The 18,294-nt window shown below is 39.0% G+C and overlaps 1 protein-coding gene across 1 annotated transcript in view; it reads right to left on the reverse strand.

The window, feature by feature from the left end:
- plcg2 (phospholipase C, gamma 2) overlaps positions 1–18,294 on the reverse strand; it is a 155,199-nt gene that overhangs the window by 37,217 nt on the left and 99,688 nt on the right. Inside the window, 9 exon segments of the mRNA XM_052028688.1 lie at positions 179–264; positions 1,075–1,193; positions 5,596–5,697; positions 6,519–6,591; positions 7,979–8,022; positions 9,537–9,620; positions 11,794–11,878; positions 14,334–14,381; positions 16,180–16,273. Coding sequence (XP_051884648.1) covers positions 179–264; positions 1,075–1,193; positions 5,596–5,697; positions 6,519–6,591; positions 7,979–8,022; positions 9,537–9,620; positions 11,794–11,878; positions 14,334–14,381; positions 16,180–16,273 — 735 coding nt within the window.

Consider the following 18,294-nt stretch of genomic DNA (forward strand, 5'->3'; position numbering starts at 1 on the left):
AATTACGTGGTGTTAAATGTTACAAAGAACAGGACACTTGGTTCTAATCTGGAGGGAAGGCTGAGGAGAGAAATGATTCAGGTATTTAAGATAATGAAAATCACTGTAGATCTAGTCTGGCTATTTACTGGGTCTGACAGCAGATAAGTAGAGAGCTCTTTCCAAATATTCGTCTTACGTTCAATACATCGACATCCCATCCGCAGGCATCTAGCATATGCCTCGGTAGATGAATCACTGCGAAGCTGATCTCCTGTGAGGTACCTGTGAACAAAGCAGTGGCAAAACATGAGTTTAGTAAAAAAAAATAAAGTTATATACATATGTTTAAATATTTAACAAGATTGTTGTATTTACTAGAAAAGCATATAATTATCTTTATATAATCAGACTGAATTATACAACTTGAGAAGGAGAATGGGAGACGTGCATTTGAGGGGCAAATACCCTGGCACTATGCTGTGCCATTTTATAATTCAAAGTTATGTTTTCAACCAGAAAGATCACTTGAATAGCTTTTCTATTTTATGGCTGGAATTCCTGTTGAGTTTTAAACTTTACTATGAATATTGTTAGAAGAAGTTGTGAAAAAGGACAAAAAAAGTGATATTCCCAGAGGAAAACTCTGGAAGCCTAAATAGGGGTCATGTGATTGATATGTGCATTACTGAAAGAATATCAAACATTCCTTAGTCTTCCATTGGCAGGATAGATGACTAGACCCATAATTCTGATCAGTGTTTTATGTTATAATGTTAATTCAATCCAGAAACCTTTAGAATCAACTTCCTCTAAGTCCTAAGAACATAAATGTAATGGCCCCCAGGGTAGGTAAGTTTTGTCTAGGAGAGTGTACACCATATTTTAAGCAATACTTTCAATCTTATTTGAAAGTCAGGCCAACCTCTGGACCACGTGGTCAAAGGCTACTGTGATCAGCAAACCCATTGATGATTCCAGGTAGCAGACACTGATTGCCTTTTATTAAGTGCTGCAATGTCACTTTAAAAAACTAAAAATTAGTTGCTCTCTTACATACAAATTCTCCAAAACTGGACAAGGTAAGTTCCTTACGTGTTATGTGAAGATGAGATCCAGTAATGTGACAATGGATTATTCATATCCTGGACGCAGATAGAATCATACTTGGTATCCCAGATTGTGTTTTCTTTTGAAAACAGATACGAGAGAAACTGCAAGTTCATAAAAAAGACATGGAAATGTAATTTCTGTTCAGAATAAATCTGAGTTGATGGAACATTTAAAGCTACTCCTTTGGAATGTTTAACATAAACTGCAACAAATGGAATGAATACAGAAAAGTAAGACCCAAAGCTTCTTGCAAAGGCTCTCAAGTTTTCTCAGACAGTACTGAGCCAGGCAAAACAAGAGCATCTCAATCCCTTCTATACACAATATTCCAACTGCACAAGGTTAGGTGTCCTCAGGATGTCTGCCGTACAAGTGGATCAAGCTTTCCTCCTTGGATTCAGCTCCAGTGACTTTGACTGGGATTGTTCTTGTTCAGATAAAAGCAGAAACAATCAGCTATATTGTTCCCACTGGGTGAAATGCTTGTTAACATTCCTTATCTATGAGATACAAGTTAATTACAGCCTCTTAGATGAGATGCCAACACTACAAGGTCCACAGAAACATGAGGAATTCTTCAGTTTAGAAAGAAGAATGAAAAAGAAAATTTGAACAGAAAATGTTTACTTTACATGTCATCCCAAAGAAGGCTTTCTCATATTTCCCCACATTATAGAGGAAGAACATTCAGCCCTTTTGAGTCTAGATTGGCTTTCAGAGCAATCTTATCAATCCCATTCCCTAACTTATTTTCCTGAAATCTTTTGTATGACCATGAACTACACCCTGATTCATCCATCAACTCTGGGGGCAATTTACAGTGGCCAAAGACCCTACCAGCCAGCACACCTTCAGCATGTAGCAGGAAAGCAGTGGACTTGGGGGAAAACCCATGCACTCACAGGGGCAACATGAAGACAGCACCAGAGATCAGGACTGAACCTGGGTCACTGGGTCTGTGAAGCAGCAGAACTACCTGCAGCAACACTGTGTTGCACAAACTATGATGGTTTGATTCCAAATAGGCCAAATCTAGAATGACATACAAAAAGAGGTCAGAATGATGTTCAGACTGGTCATCAGCCAGTTACAAACCACCTTGGACTTTGAGCTGCACACAAGAGAAGGAACTGAGACACCACTGTAATCCAGGATAAACCAGCAAAGACCACAGAAACCTATAATTGTTGTTCCTTGACTGATTACATCTGGAAACACCCCATGAGTCCCAAGTGTGATTTATAGCTAATCATTTCATTATAGGCGTTGTTGTCAGTGTTCAATTATTGAACTGCACTTATTCCACACTGGGAAACACTTGGGATTCCCCTGACTTGATGTAGTAACTTAAGGAACAGGTTCCTGTTAATGGTCCAGTTGTGGTCATTGGTTAGAAGAACCAAAGAGAATTTGCTATCATCTTATTTTTGTTTCTCTCCTTATAAACCAGTAAAAATTTAGATGAACAGTACTGATGAAGGAATTATATTCTTGTGGTATATTTACCATGTTGTGCTGGGATTACAGCAAAAAACTGAAACACAGAATTTAAATCCAAGATAATTATTTTAATTAAAACTGTTCATTTAACAGTTATGCCTATGGGATATCTCTGAGTTTGTTTCCCTTTCATTGGCTTAATAGCTCTCTCTGCCTTAACACTGCACAGTTCCTGTCTGAGGAACTGGCTCAGTCTGTGCCTGGTACACTGCTTCATTTTGATTAATCCTCTTTTGCTGCCCTGTGCCTCCACCTGCTGGACATAGCAAGATCAGCAAGTTGTCATACAAGGAAAATGTGAAACACACCTTGGGCACTTTCTATATCAATTGACACCTCCCCCGCGATCTTTTAACATGCTCCTGCAACCTATACTTTACCAGCTACCCTAAAACTACAGCAGAGAGATTCGATGAGATATGAAACATTTCCAATTCTGTGAACAAATAACAAAATATCAAAACAGTAAGTACAAGCAGAATGAAACTAACTTAATAGATTAAATTAAATTTTTTTTTTAATTAGATTTTATTTACTGTGTGGTAACAGGGCCTTCCGGCCCAACGAATCCGCGCCGCCCATTTTAAACCCATATTAACCTACCCGTACACCTTTTGGAATGTGGGAGGAAACCGGAGCACCCGGAGGAAACCCAAGCAGACACGGGAGAATGTACAAACTCCTTACAGACAGCGACGGGAATCGAACCCCGATCGCTGGCGCTGTAATAGCGTCACGCTAACCGCTATGCTACCGTGCCACCCCTTGGAAAAAGAATTTTGTATTGGCTTGGTCTACTCCTAATCAGCTTACTTTCTGTTAGGATCTGGTAACTTAACCCTAAATTTCCAGACAATACTCGCCCTCCATTGTATGAAAAAATTTAATTTGATTTGGACTACGATAAATACAATATTAAATTATCATCATGCAAGGTTTCTTCTGACACACCAAACATGTTGTTGATTATGGAAATAAAAATAGTTACAGCCCATAGTAAACGTTCCTCCTTACCACACTTGTACCGAAACATCCCACAGGTTGAAACCCAAAAAATGCTGCAAATGCCCTTCATTAGAACTTTGCAAGAGCTGAAACCTGTTTGTGTTGATACTCTCCACTGCTAAACCCTCTCCAGGGCGGAAACTGCCCCCAAAACTGAAACTACCTGCGGTAAGATTCCTACAGTGATGTGACACCATTTTACTGGAACTGCGTGCATGTTGATTGCTTTCAGAGCAGAGACTCCAGTCAGGTAAATAATGTAGATTACTGATAAAGGATCGATGCAGAAGGTGATCTTAAAGTGACATTAGAAAAACTCAAGATTGGGCCCACAAACAAAGCAATTGATAATTCTGCACGGGAAACATGCAACTTTCCATCCTTCACAGTGAAAGGGAGAAAACCATGTGTTGGTGAATGCAGAGGGGAAAAACCCAGTCAGTTTCTACATACTTCATTCATTACAATGCTGGTACACTTTGGAGGCAGTTACAAACAAACTGCTGGAGGAATTCAGCAGGTCGGGTGGCATCTGTGGGAGGAAAGGAATTGTCAATGTTTTGGGTCAAAACCCTGTATCAGGACCAGATCAGGATCAGGGAGGCAGTTGATTGGCTTTACAATGTTTAGGACATCCTGGGGTCACAAAAGGCACTGTGGGGATGCAAGGTATTTTTCTTCAGCATGTCATAAGCAAATAAGTGTTAGTATCAAAACAAAATACTGCAAATCTGAAATAAAACAGAAAATAATGGAAAAACTCAGGTCAGGCAGCTTTGTGGAATGTTAATTCTGCTTCCCTCTTCACAGATACTGCCTGGCTTGTTGAGTATTTTGGTGCAGCTACCAAGTTGTTCACATATCTGTGAGGTTCTAGGTCGTTGTGCACTCCTAGCTCAATATCTGTGTTGGAACCTGTCAAAGTAAATGCGTCGCACTGCAATTGCAACCGTGGTGACATTATAGTGTGTAAGTGTTGGATTCAGGCTGTTCCGCAGAGAAACTCCTATCCACCAGCCAGCTTTATTTCTGCATTTCACAAATTTTCTTATTTAACCAAAGTTATTAATATCAAATCAGTGTATTATTTTAAAATGAACTGTAAAACAAGGATTCGATTATGTGTGCGGTAGTTCCCTGCCCTGTAACATCTGCCAGTAAAGCAGAGAGCACAGGTTCCAGCTATGGTCATAGAAGGGAGGGAAGAAGAAATCAGGACACGGAATTTGGTTATGAGCTGAGAGTGGAGATGTTATACCTCCATTCAGTGGGTTAAGCCAAAATCTGATCAGTGTACTCTAAATTAGGAAAGGTTTTATTAAGTTAAATGGGGAAAACTAACGTACTAATTAATGAACAAGTAACTATAGAGTATAAATTTAAGTTTGTTTAAGTATATGAATTGCTAAAGCTAGGGATAAGCTACCAAATACAGTCCAGGCAACAGAGCACTTAATGATTTTAAGAGTGAGTTCAATGAATGATACACTGCAAAAGAGATCAGGATAGAGTTTATAGCTCTTTCAAGAGTTGACATGAGAGTGATAGGCTGGATGACCTTCTCTTGTGCTGTGTGATTCTACACACAATAGAGAGAATTGGGAACTCTGTGCTTTGTTAACATCAATGCCGCTCAGTGACAAGGAAATCCCTTGATCAAATGCAACTGGCAGGTTTTAAGAGTATGGTTGGTTAGAAGGTTTAATAGGTGCCAAGGGTCAGAAAGGAATGACAAAGTGGAAACTGTGTGGAAGAGATTTGTGCTGTTACTGGACTAGTTGCAAGACACTTGTGGATAGTACAAGTCATCTTACTCACTCAGCAGTTTTCAAAGACGACAAGGTAATGCAGCTAAGTAAGGAAATTTTAGGAGGACATTAACTTAGCACTCAGCAAATGGGACATCATTTAAAATGAACAGGTTGACTTGTGTAAATGGATTGGGATTGTTAACGATGTATACTTAAATCTACAAAAATATTGTAGAAGATTATATACCTCATCTACGTAGAAGAAGGGCTCATTTGTTTCTCTGTAGGTGTCATAAATACATCTAGTCATCAGCTCCCGAACCTTCTTAACATCACTGGCCCATGATTCCTATATCATGGAAAAGATATACATAAGATTGTAGTAAAGTAAGCCCAACTACATGTTTATTGTTACATGAAAACAGAGGATTTTCCAAACCCATCATTAAACTGCAGTGTTTTTTTAATTAATCTTCATTTTTCTGAATATTCACCAATTCTTCAATTGCTTGGGGTGCAAGAATCAAGGGTCAAGCTTACCAGTTCATAGAATGAAAGCTCACATCAAGGACATTGACTTCAAGGTCAATTCATGCAACAGTATTGATCACCAATAGGTTAGGATGGAGGTATAGCAGTTAGTGCCACTTCCTCACAATTCGAGGATTTGATCCTGGAATGCTTCACATAACTCGGCAGAAATATCTTTGGAACAAACAAATGCTCCTCTGTTTAAGGAGCAGCCACCAATAATCACTTAAAGAGCCACTCATTAGGCTGCTCAGCAGAGCACCTATTGGTGGACAGGAAGGACACTACAGGTAGGGTGGGGGTTCTGGTCCTACATGGATATAAACTGAGCTAAGGTTTCCCCCTCTTTAGGGCTGCCAATTTTACAGCAGCTCAGGGATCAAGTCCAATTTTCATCTTCGGTCACCTGAATTTCATTGTTTACAGTTGGGAGGCAGACTGAAATCATTGTACTGCTGGTAGATTTAGTACTTGACTTTACTGCATGGACAACTGTTGCTCTTCAAATATGTACTTGGCCTTGAATACGTTAGTCTAATTTTCAACTTGTTCATAACTTTAAGTCAGATCCAATCTATTTTTAAGGCAAGTTCGATCCTCTTTCGTGCTTCTTGCCAAAAGAGATTATTCTACTATTACCTTCTGTTCATGGAGCAGAAACCGTTGGAAGTCATGAAGGTACAAAACTGAAGCAGTGGGTTTATCTGTTCTTCTGCGGGTAGGAAGCAAAGGTAAAAGTTAGAGAAACCATGTTCATTAATGGTAACTGTGATATGAGCTGGATATAACACTACACTGCAAGATACCCCCAATAATTTTTGTGAATTTTGTTTTCTGGGAATAGTGCATTTTCATTATTGGGACCCTGCATCCCACCCAGAGACATGTGCACAACCTTTAGTCTGATTCTGCAGTGCCACTAAGAGGGAGTGTTACACTGTCAGAGATGCCAAATTCTGAATGAAACATTAACTTGAGAAGCCATTTGATCTCTCATGTGGCTATATGAAACTCCACATTCTATTCAAACAAAGAGTAGAGCAGACCTCCCTGGTATACTGATGAACATTTGACATTGCAAACAAATCACTGAAACATTCTACATTTTTGGATCTTTTATGCAAATTGGATGCAGTATTTCCTACAAAATAACAGTAACTGTCTATCAGAAGTGCTTAATTGGCTGCAGAGTGGTTTGGGGTATCTTGAGATGTAAAAGGCATAACATAATTAATTGCAGGACATTTTCTCGTAAGTGTCAAGATAGAAAGTGAGTAAGTTTAACAATTCGTTGAAGGAAACAAAGCAATTGGAGACACTGGTGAAATTTTGGGAGATGAGGGTACTTAGGTGTTTAGGGATTGGTTTTGGGCTCTCTATTTCTCCGAGGAGACTGAGGAGTCCAAAGCCACCAAGTCAACTTGACAAGTGAGACTGAAAATGCTTCTTAAGTCATAAGAAGCAACCGGAAATCTCTAAATACAGTAAGATAAAATCGAGCAGGTCAGTGATGGATAAAATGGTCTCCATGTAAAGGTTGATCAAAATTTGTAATTGTCTTCAGGTCAGGCGGATGACATAAAAACTTTAAATTAATTCAACAGCTGATAGGATGGAGAGTCCATAATTTTATTATCTGCATTGATTAGTTAACTCAGATTAAACAGTTCTATTATCTATACTGGTGATCTAAAGACCCTACGATCTCATATTCTCAAATGTCCTTACAGCATCGGAGGAGGCTGTTTGACCCATTGAGTCCAATGATGTTTCTCAGAACAATGCCATCAATCCCATTTCCCTGGTTATTCCCAAGTAACCTATTCGCTCATAGATACTCATTAACAACAGTGGTCAGTTAACTGACCATCTTTGGGATGTGGGAGGAAACCAGAACACGCAAGAAAATCCTACGTGGTCACAGGGGGTATGTTCAAGCTCCATTTAGACATGGTAGGAGGTCAGGATCGAACCTACACCAATGCAGCAATGAGGTAGAAGCACTACCTGCTGCACCACTGTGCCGTCCTCAAACATTCAGCACTTTATTGGAGTGAAAATTCCCATTACCACAATCATAAAAAAATGTTTCTGCTTACCCAAGAATAAATACAGATCCCTCTACTTTAAAGGTCTCAAGAATCTGGAAAAAAAAGTAATTTGAGTAACAAATTTTAATTTTAATATTTATTTTAAATGCTTGTATGCCAACCAAGAAATATGTCAATATGAACACCAATTATAAAGAATGGAACTATACCATAGAGAGTCAGAATTTACAGGATAGATTTTTTTATTAACTTGTGCAATTCTGCTATACATTTTCCTAAATAAAATTGTGGACAATAACTACAATGCTATAAATTAGACTACTATCCATTACCTTATATTGTGAGCCTTGATTTTAACTGCAAGCCAAATTTAGTTGGCGGCTGTGGTGTGTAATATAGCTTAATACTTGCTTCCTCCAAAGAAATGAGGCCCATGTAGTATAATGCCCAAGCCCCAATTATCTTTTTCCAGGGCAGATAATGCTGGGAAATCATGCAGTCTTAAGATAAACAGTAGGTTAGGTGATAGGATTGGGTGTTGGGCCATCCTGGAGGATCTGCACAACCAGGGGTAGGGATAAGGCATGAGTAATAGTCAAGGTATGGAGGTCTAAACCATTCCTGTTTCTACTGATCCTGCATGGACAGTGGAAGGAATAACTTAATAACTATTTTATTTGAGCTGCTTCCACTTTCTGGCATCAATCTGGCAGCCTGGTAAAAATTGAAGTCAGATTCTGATATTGTAAAGGATCTGTTTGAAGTGGGTAGCCTTCCCATCTGCTCAATTTAGCTGGAGAGAATTGCAGAAAGTCAAGGTTTCTCAATGTAGTGACATTTAACCTGCTCACCCACTCTGTTTCTGTCCCTTTGGTACTGACTTGTGGATCAGGTTTGATTGTGTGGTCTTTCTATTTGATGCAACTGGAAATGACACCAATTCCTTCTGTACAGATATCTGTGATCTGGAGTCTGCCAGATTAAAGGAGGTAGCAAAGGCGGGAAAGGGATTGCTATATTTAATTTTGAAATTAGTTGAAATATTTAAAATAAAACATGAAAAATTGTAGGCACATCAAATCAATTACTTTAGAAATAATTGGAGAGTTTTAAGGTTCAATGAGTTTAGATAGTTGTGAATGGGTGGGACCTAAATGAAGTTTTGGGTACCCACTGATCTTTAACTCTATGCCATACTATGATAACTGAAACTGCTGATGGACCTATAGGAAAGATTAATGAATAGATTCATAGAATTTAGCTGAAGACATTATTTTTGAAGCTTGAAAGTCATCTCATTAATTCTTTATTTTTTTTCCACAACAAGAAAATGGGATTTATAAACAAGAATAATAGTAATTAGTAAGCAAAGTCTGGTAATATATACAAAACCTTTACTTTCTCTGTAACTGTAACAGTATATTCTGCATTCGGTTTTGTTTTTCTTTTGTACTACCTCGGTGTACTTATGTATGGAATGAGCTGTCTGGATGGCATGCAGACAAAAGCTTTTCACTATATCTCGATACATGTGACAATAATAAACCATTTACAATTACCAATTAAGTATCAAGATGTGTGAATTACTTTGCCAAGATTTACTTACTATCTTCTGGCTTTCAAACATCAGGTTCTTGTAGAATTGGTGAAACTGTTCAAAGCTAAGATCATCCTTAGAATTTCCCATGTCCTGAAAGCATTGATAGTGGTTATTTCACATAAAATAAAAAGCGGACATTGGCTTTCCTGAACAAAAAGTCTCCAATATCTGGCACAAGCATGATGCCATTCCATAACACACAGAGCCTGCCTCAGAACCTGTATGTCTGTGGCAGTGTTGTGTATAGACTGGCACCCAAAATGACAGAAAATACAATAGCAGCTCAGTAATAAACTCACTCCATTCTAAACGTGAACAGTGGAGAAGCATTTTGTCAAAATGAAACCACTCCTGCCATGCCCTACTTTTATTTAATAGTAATGTATAGGAGAATTGCAACACCTGATGTTCTATCACTAGTATCAATCAAAGGTGTGCTGAGAGTTTAGGGAATATAACAGGGAAAAATATATTAATAAACCCTACTTTATATAAGTAATTTTGAAAGCAGTGAAAATCACCAAGAGAGAAAGGACTATATTTGGTATGGAACAAGTATCAGTTCTAATTTGTAAAAGGACAATTATGTTTTTGAACCCTGGTTATTGAAAAAAAATCAGTTTCCAAAATCATTCCTCAATGCAATAGACAAATTACTGCAATAAATGCACTACGTCTTGATGTGCCAATCCAAAGAGTAATTAAAATGCCCATCTCATCGTGTTTTCTTAATGCACTGTTGGACAGTTTAGTTAGGGGGTAATCCATAAACATCACTACTTTACAACAGCGCTGGCATACTTGGAGTTAGTTCCTCTGCTTCTTTAACTGTTGATAGCAGTAGGATTAATCCATCAATGAAATCCTTACTCTTATGTTAAGAGTAACAGTGGCTATTGAAACATCTGCAAAAGGGCTAAATCAGAAGAGACTTTGGCTGACATCCATACTGGAAAATACTCCTCAATGACATTCAAAGATTATGTTCGAATGATCCAAAGGCAATATTTTATCATTGCCCCAGCATTTGTACTTTGAATTCAGTGACTGACGCACAGCACAGAGGAATGGGCCTGGGATCTGCAAAAGGGACAATAGATACACTATAGACAGCCATGGTTGTCACCTCCAGGTTTCTTCACTGGAGGACACCGGGATCCTTCATGAATACAGCAAGATCAGACAGCTCCATGAGCACAGGAAATCAGGAGGCCTCAGTGTTCTGTAATTGTGTGAATCCTCCCCAGTGTGGAATGACTGACTTGAACAATGGAGGAGCTCTTCCAGATAATACAATGATGATAGGGAAATGGAAATCCTAAGCGCTGCAGGCTAGGGATCTGTGTACAAATATATTTTGGATGGCTCATGTATCAAAGTATATAAAGCTGGCTTTTATTTTTAAGATGAAAGATTGTGATGCCTAAGGGAATGAAATAAGGTGTTTGAGGAGGCCCAGCACACCAAGTATCATCTAGTTTACCACACTGTCATGCCTAATTTTAAGAATTCAGGGTAACCATTTGCACAGATCCAATTCCTGCAAACGGAGATGATATCTCCCAGATAGCTGCATTTTTGGATGCACTATTCTGCAGGCAAGTTTCAGGTAAATACTTAAGTTGCAAGATTCTTGTGGGTTTGAGATGCTGTGCAGTATGAGACTTCCGTGTAGCCTGAGTCTGTTTACAATTCTCTTATCTTTGTACCAATTTCAAACACTGCCACTGCTATGCACTATCTTTACCTGCCTATCATTAACGGTAAACCTTTTGGGTTTTCCTTAAACACATCAAAGTAAAGGTGAACAACAACTGAACTATTCAAGTACAATCTAGCAGAGGGCAATATTAGTGGGATTAGTAATGTCCTAAATAGGCCAAATGAAAGATCTGCAACCTGAAACATTAATTCTGTTTTCTTTCTACCGATGCCATCTTTTGAGTAATTCCAGTATTTTCAACCTTATTTGGGCTGAAGCTTGAAAGCAGAGGAAGTACAAAATTTCCTACTTGGCTCTGGTTAGAAGCCGCTAGGGAAATCTAAACCTTGATTGCAATTTTTGAGGTTCTGTTCTGGACTTTGCACCCCCAGCAACGGATACAAGGCAGAAACCCAAGACGGAAATGAAAATTAAGTTTCTGTATGTTTTTTTGACAAGTACATAACATATATTTTAAGAGGGAGTAAACAAAATATAAGCAACTTTAGATCATATTTTGTCAAGAAACAGTAACTGGGAACAAGTTTAAAGGATAAATACCCCCATCTTGTCCTTAAGGAACTTCACGTTTGGTACTTTGAAATTCACTTGAGGTAGCATTAGCTTCAACTCCTTGAGGGAGATGCTGCAAAAATGTAAGAAGTCAATTTATTCAGTCATATGGGAAAGGAGCCACAAATAGAAAGGTAAATTCACAGATCACACACTCCAAGAAGCCATATGTAAAGGAAGCACAGGTTAGAGACTAAGGCCCCAAGGCTTTGACTGGGGAGTGAGAGCTGGGAATTTAGCCCATAAAGCAGGAGACAAAATATCCATCAGCAAGTATAGGTTAAAGCCTAAGCATTTTTTTGCAAGAAAGGTGAACAGATTAATTCTATCCTTGCATTTCAGGTTGAGGATATTTTAATAATAGCCTGAGGAAAAAAATTGAACTGGGAACATATCGGAGCATTTTAACAACATTGCATAATAGTTCATCCAGGATGCATGGAGGCAAGTGGCATTTCCAATAAATCTTGTGACGCCCAAGACAGGTCCCAGAAGGACAGCTGTCTTTTTCTGATATACTGCCACTTCCTCTTTCTTTCACTGCAAGTAAGAAATGTTCCCAAACTCATGGTGAACCCTGATGCCTATTCTTCCAGAGCTGCAAATCCTACTACAGTCATGTGAAAACCTACAGTACCAATTTATCTCAAAAGGATCATAAATATTTCACTGAACATTACAAAAATGGCACTGTATTCTGCCCAAAGCAACAGAACACACTATATTACAAAGATAGACTGTGCCTGCATTTGAGTAGAGAATTGAACCTATAACTTTTTTTTCTTAACTTGAAAAATATATTCACTTGAAAATTTTTAGAACAAACTAAAAGCAAAATAAAAGTGACTAACAAACAAGTGGGTAAGAAAGCTTGGGCTATTCCCCAATGTAATTCACACACACTCAAAACTAAACTACTGGTATGGCAATTCCTCTGAGTGAATGGAGGGGTAAGTAAGAAAACATAATGCCAATCGATCTCATTGGTTGAGGGTAAAAACTAATCCAAAATAATCTTAAAAAAATACAGAAGAAAGGTTAAATTAGTTGTATATATCTTAATAAAGACCTAAGTTTCGCCATTTCATTAAAACTCTGTTCCTCAAAAAAAACAAACGCAGTTCTTTTAAGGAGCTTTTTGCAGAGTCCTGCATCACAAAGACCCACATGTGTTGACTGATCTAAAGAAGTGCACGAGATTTTATGCCTAAACCCAGATGAGGCACCTGATGGCAACAAAACTGCCAAACAAGATGGATTTCAAAGGTGTAAGGGAAGGTAGATCCTCCAGAATACCTGGTTTAAGTAATTTTTAAAACTCTGAATTATTACCATTCCTAATATACGGTACAGAGAACAGCTCGGCCATTTCCAAATTGACAGCACACGTTTAAGTGTTTAACCTTTGAAAAGTTATCAACAAATTTCCTGACATTGTCCATAAATATAAGAGGTTATTCCTATCAGTTTGGGTCAGTTTTGCATTCCTTAAACAACGTGTACACCTTGGTCCAAGTGAGAGTAAACTGCAAAATCAGTTCAACAACTGGCACAATTAGATAATTTCAAGGATTCACAAAGATTCACAATTCCTTGAACAAAGAAACTTCTCATCTCGGTTGCAAATGGCTGATCTGCTTCCAGGCAACACATTCCCGACCATATCAATTGGCTGGATAAATTATGTTCTTAACAGGTAAATCACCTGAGTCTGTGGGCAATGATTACTATGAAGAGCATGGGTTCTAGTGATTTCTCAGCTGAACTGTTGAGAAGAGGGCATTAAGAATGGAACATTTTCCAGGACATTGCAACGAATTACCAAATAATATGAAGTATACTTTATCCCCAAAATGACAATAAATTTAGTCTGTTCAATTACCATCCCACCACCATTGCTTAGTTATCAGTGAAGTGATGGAAGGAGCTAAGAACAATTTCGTATACAGGCAAAGGCTCAAGAATAATCTGTTTACTAATGCTTGGATGGTATTAGATTCACTTGATGCTAGACTTTATCACAGCCTTCCTCCTGATATGTATGCAAGACCTGAATGCCAGAGGAGAGGTAAATGGACTTTGAAACACCCTATTAAACCAATGAGCCCTAGAAAACCTGAGTCCAATGGGGATCAAAGGATAAAACTTTCAGTGGTTGCAGTGACACATGATACAAAGAGAGATGCTTCTAATTATCAGAGACTGGTGACTGCAATTCCCAGGGAGTTATTTCCAGTCCAGCTGTCAACAACTCCTTTGACAAAAACCTCACTTTAGTCAGGAGTTAGGTGTCAATAGTTGCCTGGAGCAAAACATGGAAGACATTCAAACATTGGTTGCTAAGTGGCAGTTTTGACACGTGCCTAGTCAGTGGCAGGTAAGGACAACCTTGACCAACAAAGATCCCATTTTTCCCTGGCCTTCTGTGACACCTGCATTGCCATATCCCCACCATCAACATCGGGGGATACTCAACCAATCTGCCTAACACTGTGGTTAAAGAGACACAAGAAGTTAATGAATCTTACCTGTTTCTTCTTGTGCAGTCCACAGAATAAAACTGCTTCCTCAGCCAGCTGAAAATAACAAGAAAAGAAATGTGAGTGAAATAAAGTCACAAAAACATTGTTACATTCTCACTAATACACTTCCGGCAGCAAATTACAAGGCAGCAAAAGAGGCCTTGTGATGTCACAGACTCTGTACCAGGAATTACAAGCAGTGCAGCATCAAACTGCAATTCATTGCTTACAACACTTCCTGAAACTCTTAAGAACACTCAAGTTTTTTGAGGTGTTCTAACATGAATTTTATTTTTTTTCTAATAAGTTTTATATAGGAGAAAACCAGTACGCAGCACCCTAGTGTCTAAAAACTGGATTTCACCCATTTTTGGTGTGTTTAACATGTGCTGCACTAATACTCATTTAGATCTCCCAGATGATATCATAAAACTGGCCAACAATAGATTAAAAGCAGCGTGACCTAGATCCAAAATCATGTAATGCCAGACGAGAGCTGCCTCAGAACCTTCCAAAAGCCACAGTTTTGGTGTGTTGATCACTGGGAAGAGTGTTGGACATTAAAGAAACTCTCCCCACAGCTGTCACAAAACAGCCACATAAAAGGTTGCTAGGGAGATAAGGAAAAACATGGGGGGGGGGGGGAACTTGGCAATTGAGTCCCATGGCATGAGTGGCCCACATCACTACTGGATCATTGAGGCACAGATAGCTCAAATATGTACAGTATAAGCAGGCTGCAACCAGTGATGGAGCAACTTTCTTAGGAGCTTAAGGAGATTCGGCACTTCACCAAATACTCTAATGAACTTCTGATAGATGCACTATTGAAATTATCCTGACTGGTTGCTTCATAGCCTGGTGCAGCAATTCCAACACACAGGAACGCAAAAGGTTGCAGAGAGTAGTGAACACAGCCCTCCCCAACATCAAAAGCATCAACATGAGACATTGCCTCAAGAAGGCAGCATCTATCAACAAGGATCCTCGCTATCTGGGCAATGCCCTCTTCTCGCTGCTACTGTTGGGCAGGAGGTACAGAAGCCTGAAGTTCCATACCACCAGGTTCAGGAACAGTTACTTTCTTACAATCATCAGGCTCTTGCACTGACCTGCACAACCGTAATCGTACCTCAGTAATGGAACACTTCAGACCACTTCTTTCACTATCATGGACTTGTTTCTAATTGTGTTTTTGCACTAATGTCTTGTTTTACACATCCTTTTCTCTGCACTGTCTTGTATAGCTTATGTACAATTTATGTATAATTTATGTTCTGTGTGTTGTCTGAATCTATGTGCCTGTGATGCTGCTGCAAGCAAACTTTTCACTGCATTTGTACTTCACCAGACTTGTGCACATGACAATAAACTTGACTTGAACCAGTGGAGAGGTGTCAAATATCCTGATCATTGAACGCTGAGGCTAGCAGAAGCTGTGTGCAGGACATTGATGTTGGAATGAAGCCCTAATCATCACTGAACTCATTGCAGTATGCTCCTAGTTCATTTTGTCTGTTCAATAGTTTGCACCCAAAAGATCCAATTTTTGTTAGAATAGGATGAAACATATAGTGCGGGAATAATGCCAGAAAAGTGCCAGACAAGCTAAGATGAATTATACATGATAGTGTCCAAGTTAATTTCCCAATAGGCATGATTTCATCCAGAAATGATTGCTAGCATGATCTAACTCAGGTTAAGTTGCTTTACGGCAGGTGCAAATTGATTCAATTTTTCCAGCCATAAATGTGTATTGAAACGACATTTGCAATGTTTGGTACTGTTTCAGGTTTGTTTGTACAGAACAACAATGGGTGAAGCAACTTAAACACAACATGCATTCCTCTACCTTTCTATTAGTAAGGGTGTTGGTGCATTTTGAGCTTCTTTGTAGAGGATTTCCAGTCCCTTTACCCATTTGGAAGCTTCATCTTTTGAATTAGCTATAGAAATAGAAAACAATTGTGAAACTCTTGTCCATGTTTTCTTCAGTCAGTTCATCTACAACCATAGTGAGACCTGCAAGAAGAATGCATTTAACTCAAAGTAAATTGATATAAAAGGAGTCATGTAGCTGTGCTGTAATGACAGTGTGGCAATGTATGCTCATGAATCAACCCAGTATACTGCAAGGAATTACTGGGACCTGTAAATGAACTTTTAAAACGCATGTCGAGCTGAATAAGGTCTTATTTATATAGAGACACAGATGCTATTGACTGACTTTATGAACACACTAGCCAAAGAAACTGTGAATGACAAGCTTTTAACAAGTTTTGCAATTGAATATGAAATGTAACAACCACAGCTCTAGATTTCTGAAGTCTAGATTTATCCCCATTGGCTTTGGAAATGTTAGCATCAAAACTGTTATTGGAGTAAAACCCACTCACCAACCTCTCAAAGCTTTCCAAATCAAAATACATTTGTACAATAGTGGACTATTCACTGACCTAGGATGGGAAACGATTAAATCAAGTGGATTTGCAGAAAGGGATGGACGATACAATCAGAAAGGGTGGGTTACATCAATATCTTGCTTTAGCAGCAAACATGGGCCACAAGGGACAGATTGTACATATGGATACAGTGTCCTCTGAGTGCTGACTGGTGTTTGAAGTCAAAGCAAGCTAAAACACAAAATGTATTAAAGAATAGTTTTGTCAGCAGGATTCAGTTTTAAAGGGACAGTGTATTAGTGTTTCTAGTACAATAAACTATTGAAAGAACCCAGCCTCATTGCTTTATGAGCCTTGATCAATCTTATCCTATCCAGATAGGTCCATATTGAATTCAAGGATTATATTGTTAGAGGGGAGGTGTGGGTTCATCCTCTCAGTAATATCCAACATGAGGGCTGACAGGGATAAAATGGAAAATATGAAAGATATTGCAGGGCTGACAGGGATAAAATGGAAAATATGAAAGATATTGCAGACAGCACTCAGGTAAGAACTTACCTACGAATGAGGGATGAGTACAGGTCATTGCAGCTTCATCTCATCCTGAGAACTGGGAGGGAACTTTTATGGCTTTAAAAATTGAAAATGGATAAAATCTATGTGGTTGCTACCATATAGTTAGGAAATAACACATAGTCTAGGAGCAGCAATGATAATAGAGAGAGTTGCAGGAGAAGCATAAAAGGCTGCAGGGAAAAGCATGCAGTAATAGCATGATGGTGAAAGAATTACTGAAGACCAGACAGGAGACAGAAGAAGAGAGGAAAAACGTGGAGAGGTGGTACAGTGACTTAGAAGTGGAAACCATTGATTTGCCAGACCAGTGCAGATAATTGCAGGAAAAAAAGTGGATAGGAAAGGGGGAGAAAAGAGTCCAATGTTTCAAGACTTACAGGCAGCATTCTGGGTACTGCAAGAACACTGTGTGAATCCTGGAACAAGTGCTGTTCACTCAGCATGTGAGGAAGAGAATGAACTGCTCCATAACTTACAGGGGCAGAGGGATATAGTCTGCATTATGGAGAGGCACCTGGAGGTATGGCATGCATTACATATGTGGTGGAAGAAAGGCAGAAGAGGATAGTGTAGAAGGTTGCTGTAGATTACAACAGAATATTGATAGAATGCAGACCTGGGCTGAGAAGTGGCAGAGGGAGTTCAACCTGGAAAAGTGTGAAGTGATACACTTCAGGAGATTGAATTTGAAGGCAGAATACAAGGTTAATGGCAGGACTCTTAGCAGTGTGGAGGAACAGAGGGATCTTGGGGTCCATGTCCATAGATCCCTCAAGGTTGCCGTGCAGGTCGATAGGGTTGTTAAGAAGGCGTATGGTGTGTTGGCCTTCATTAGTAGGGAGTTTGAGTTCAAGAGCCACGAGGTAATGTTGCAGCTCTATAGAACTCTGCTTATACCACACTTGGAATATTGTGTTCAGTTCTGGTCACCTCATTATAGGAAGGATGTGGAAGCTTTAGAGATGGTGGAGAGGAGATTTACCAGG

The sequence above is a fragment of the Pristis pectinata genome, chromosome 13 (genome assembly GCF_009764475.1).
Source record: "Pristis pectinata isolate sPriPec2 chromosome 13, sPriPec2.1.pri, whole genome shotgun sequence".
In the NCBI taxonomy this organism is placed as follows: Eukaryota; Metazoa; Chordata; class Chondrichthyes; order Rhinopristiformes; family Pristidae; genus Pristis; species Pristis pectinata.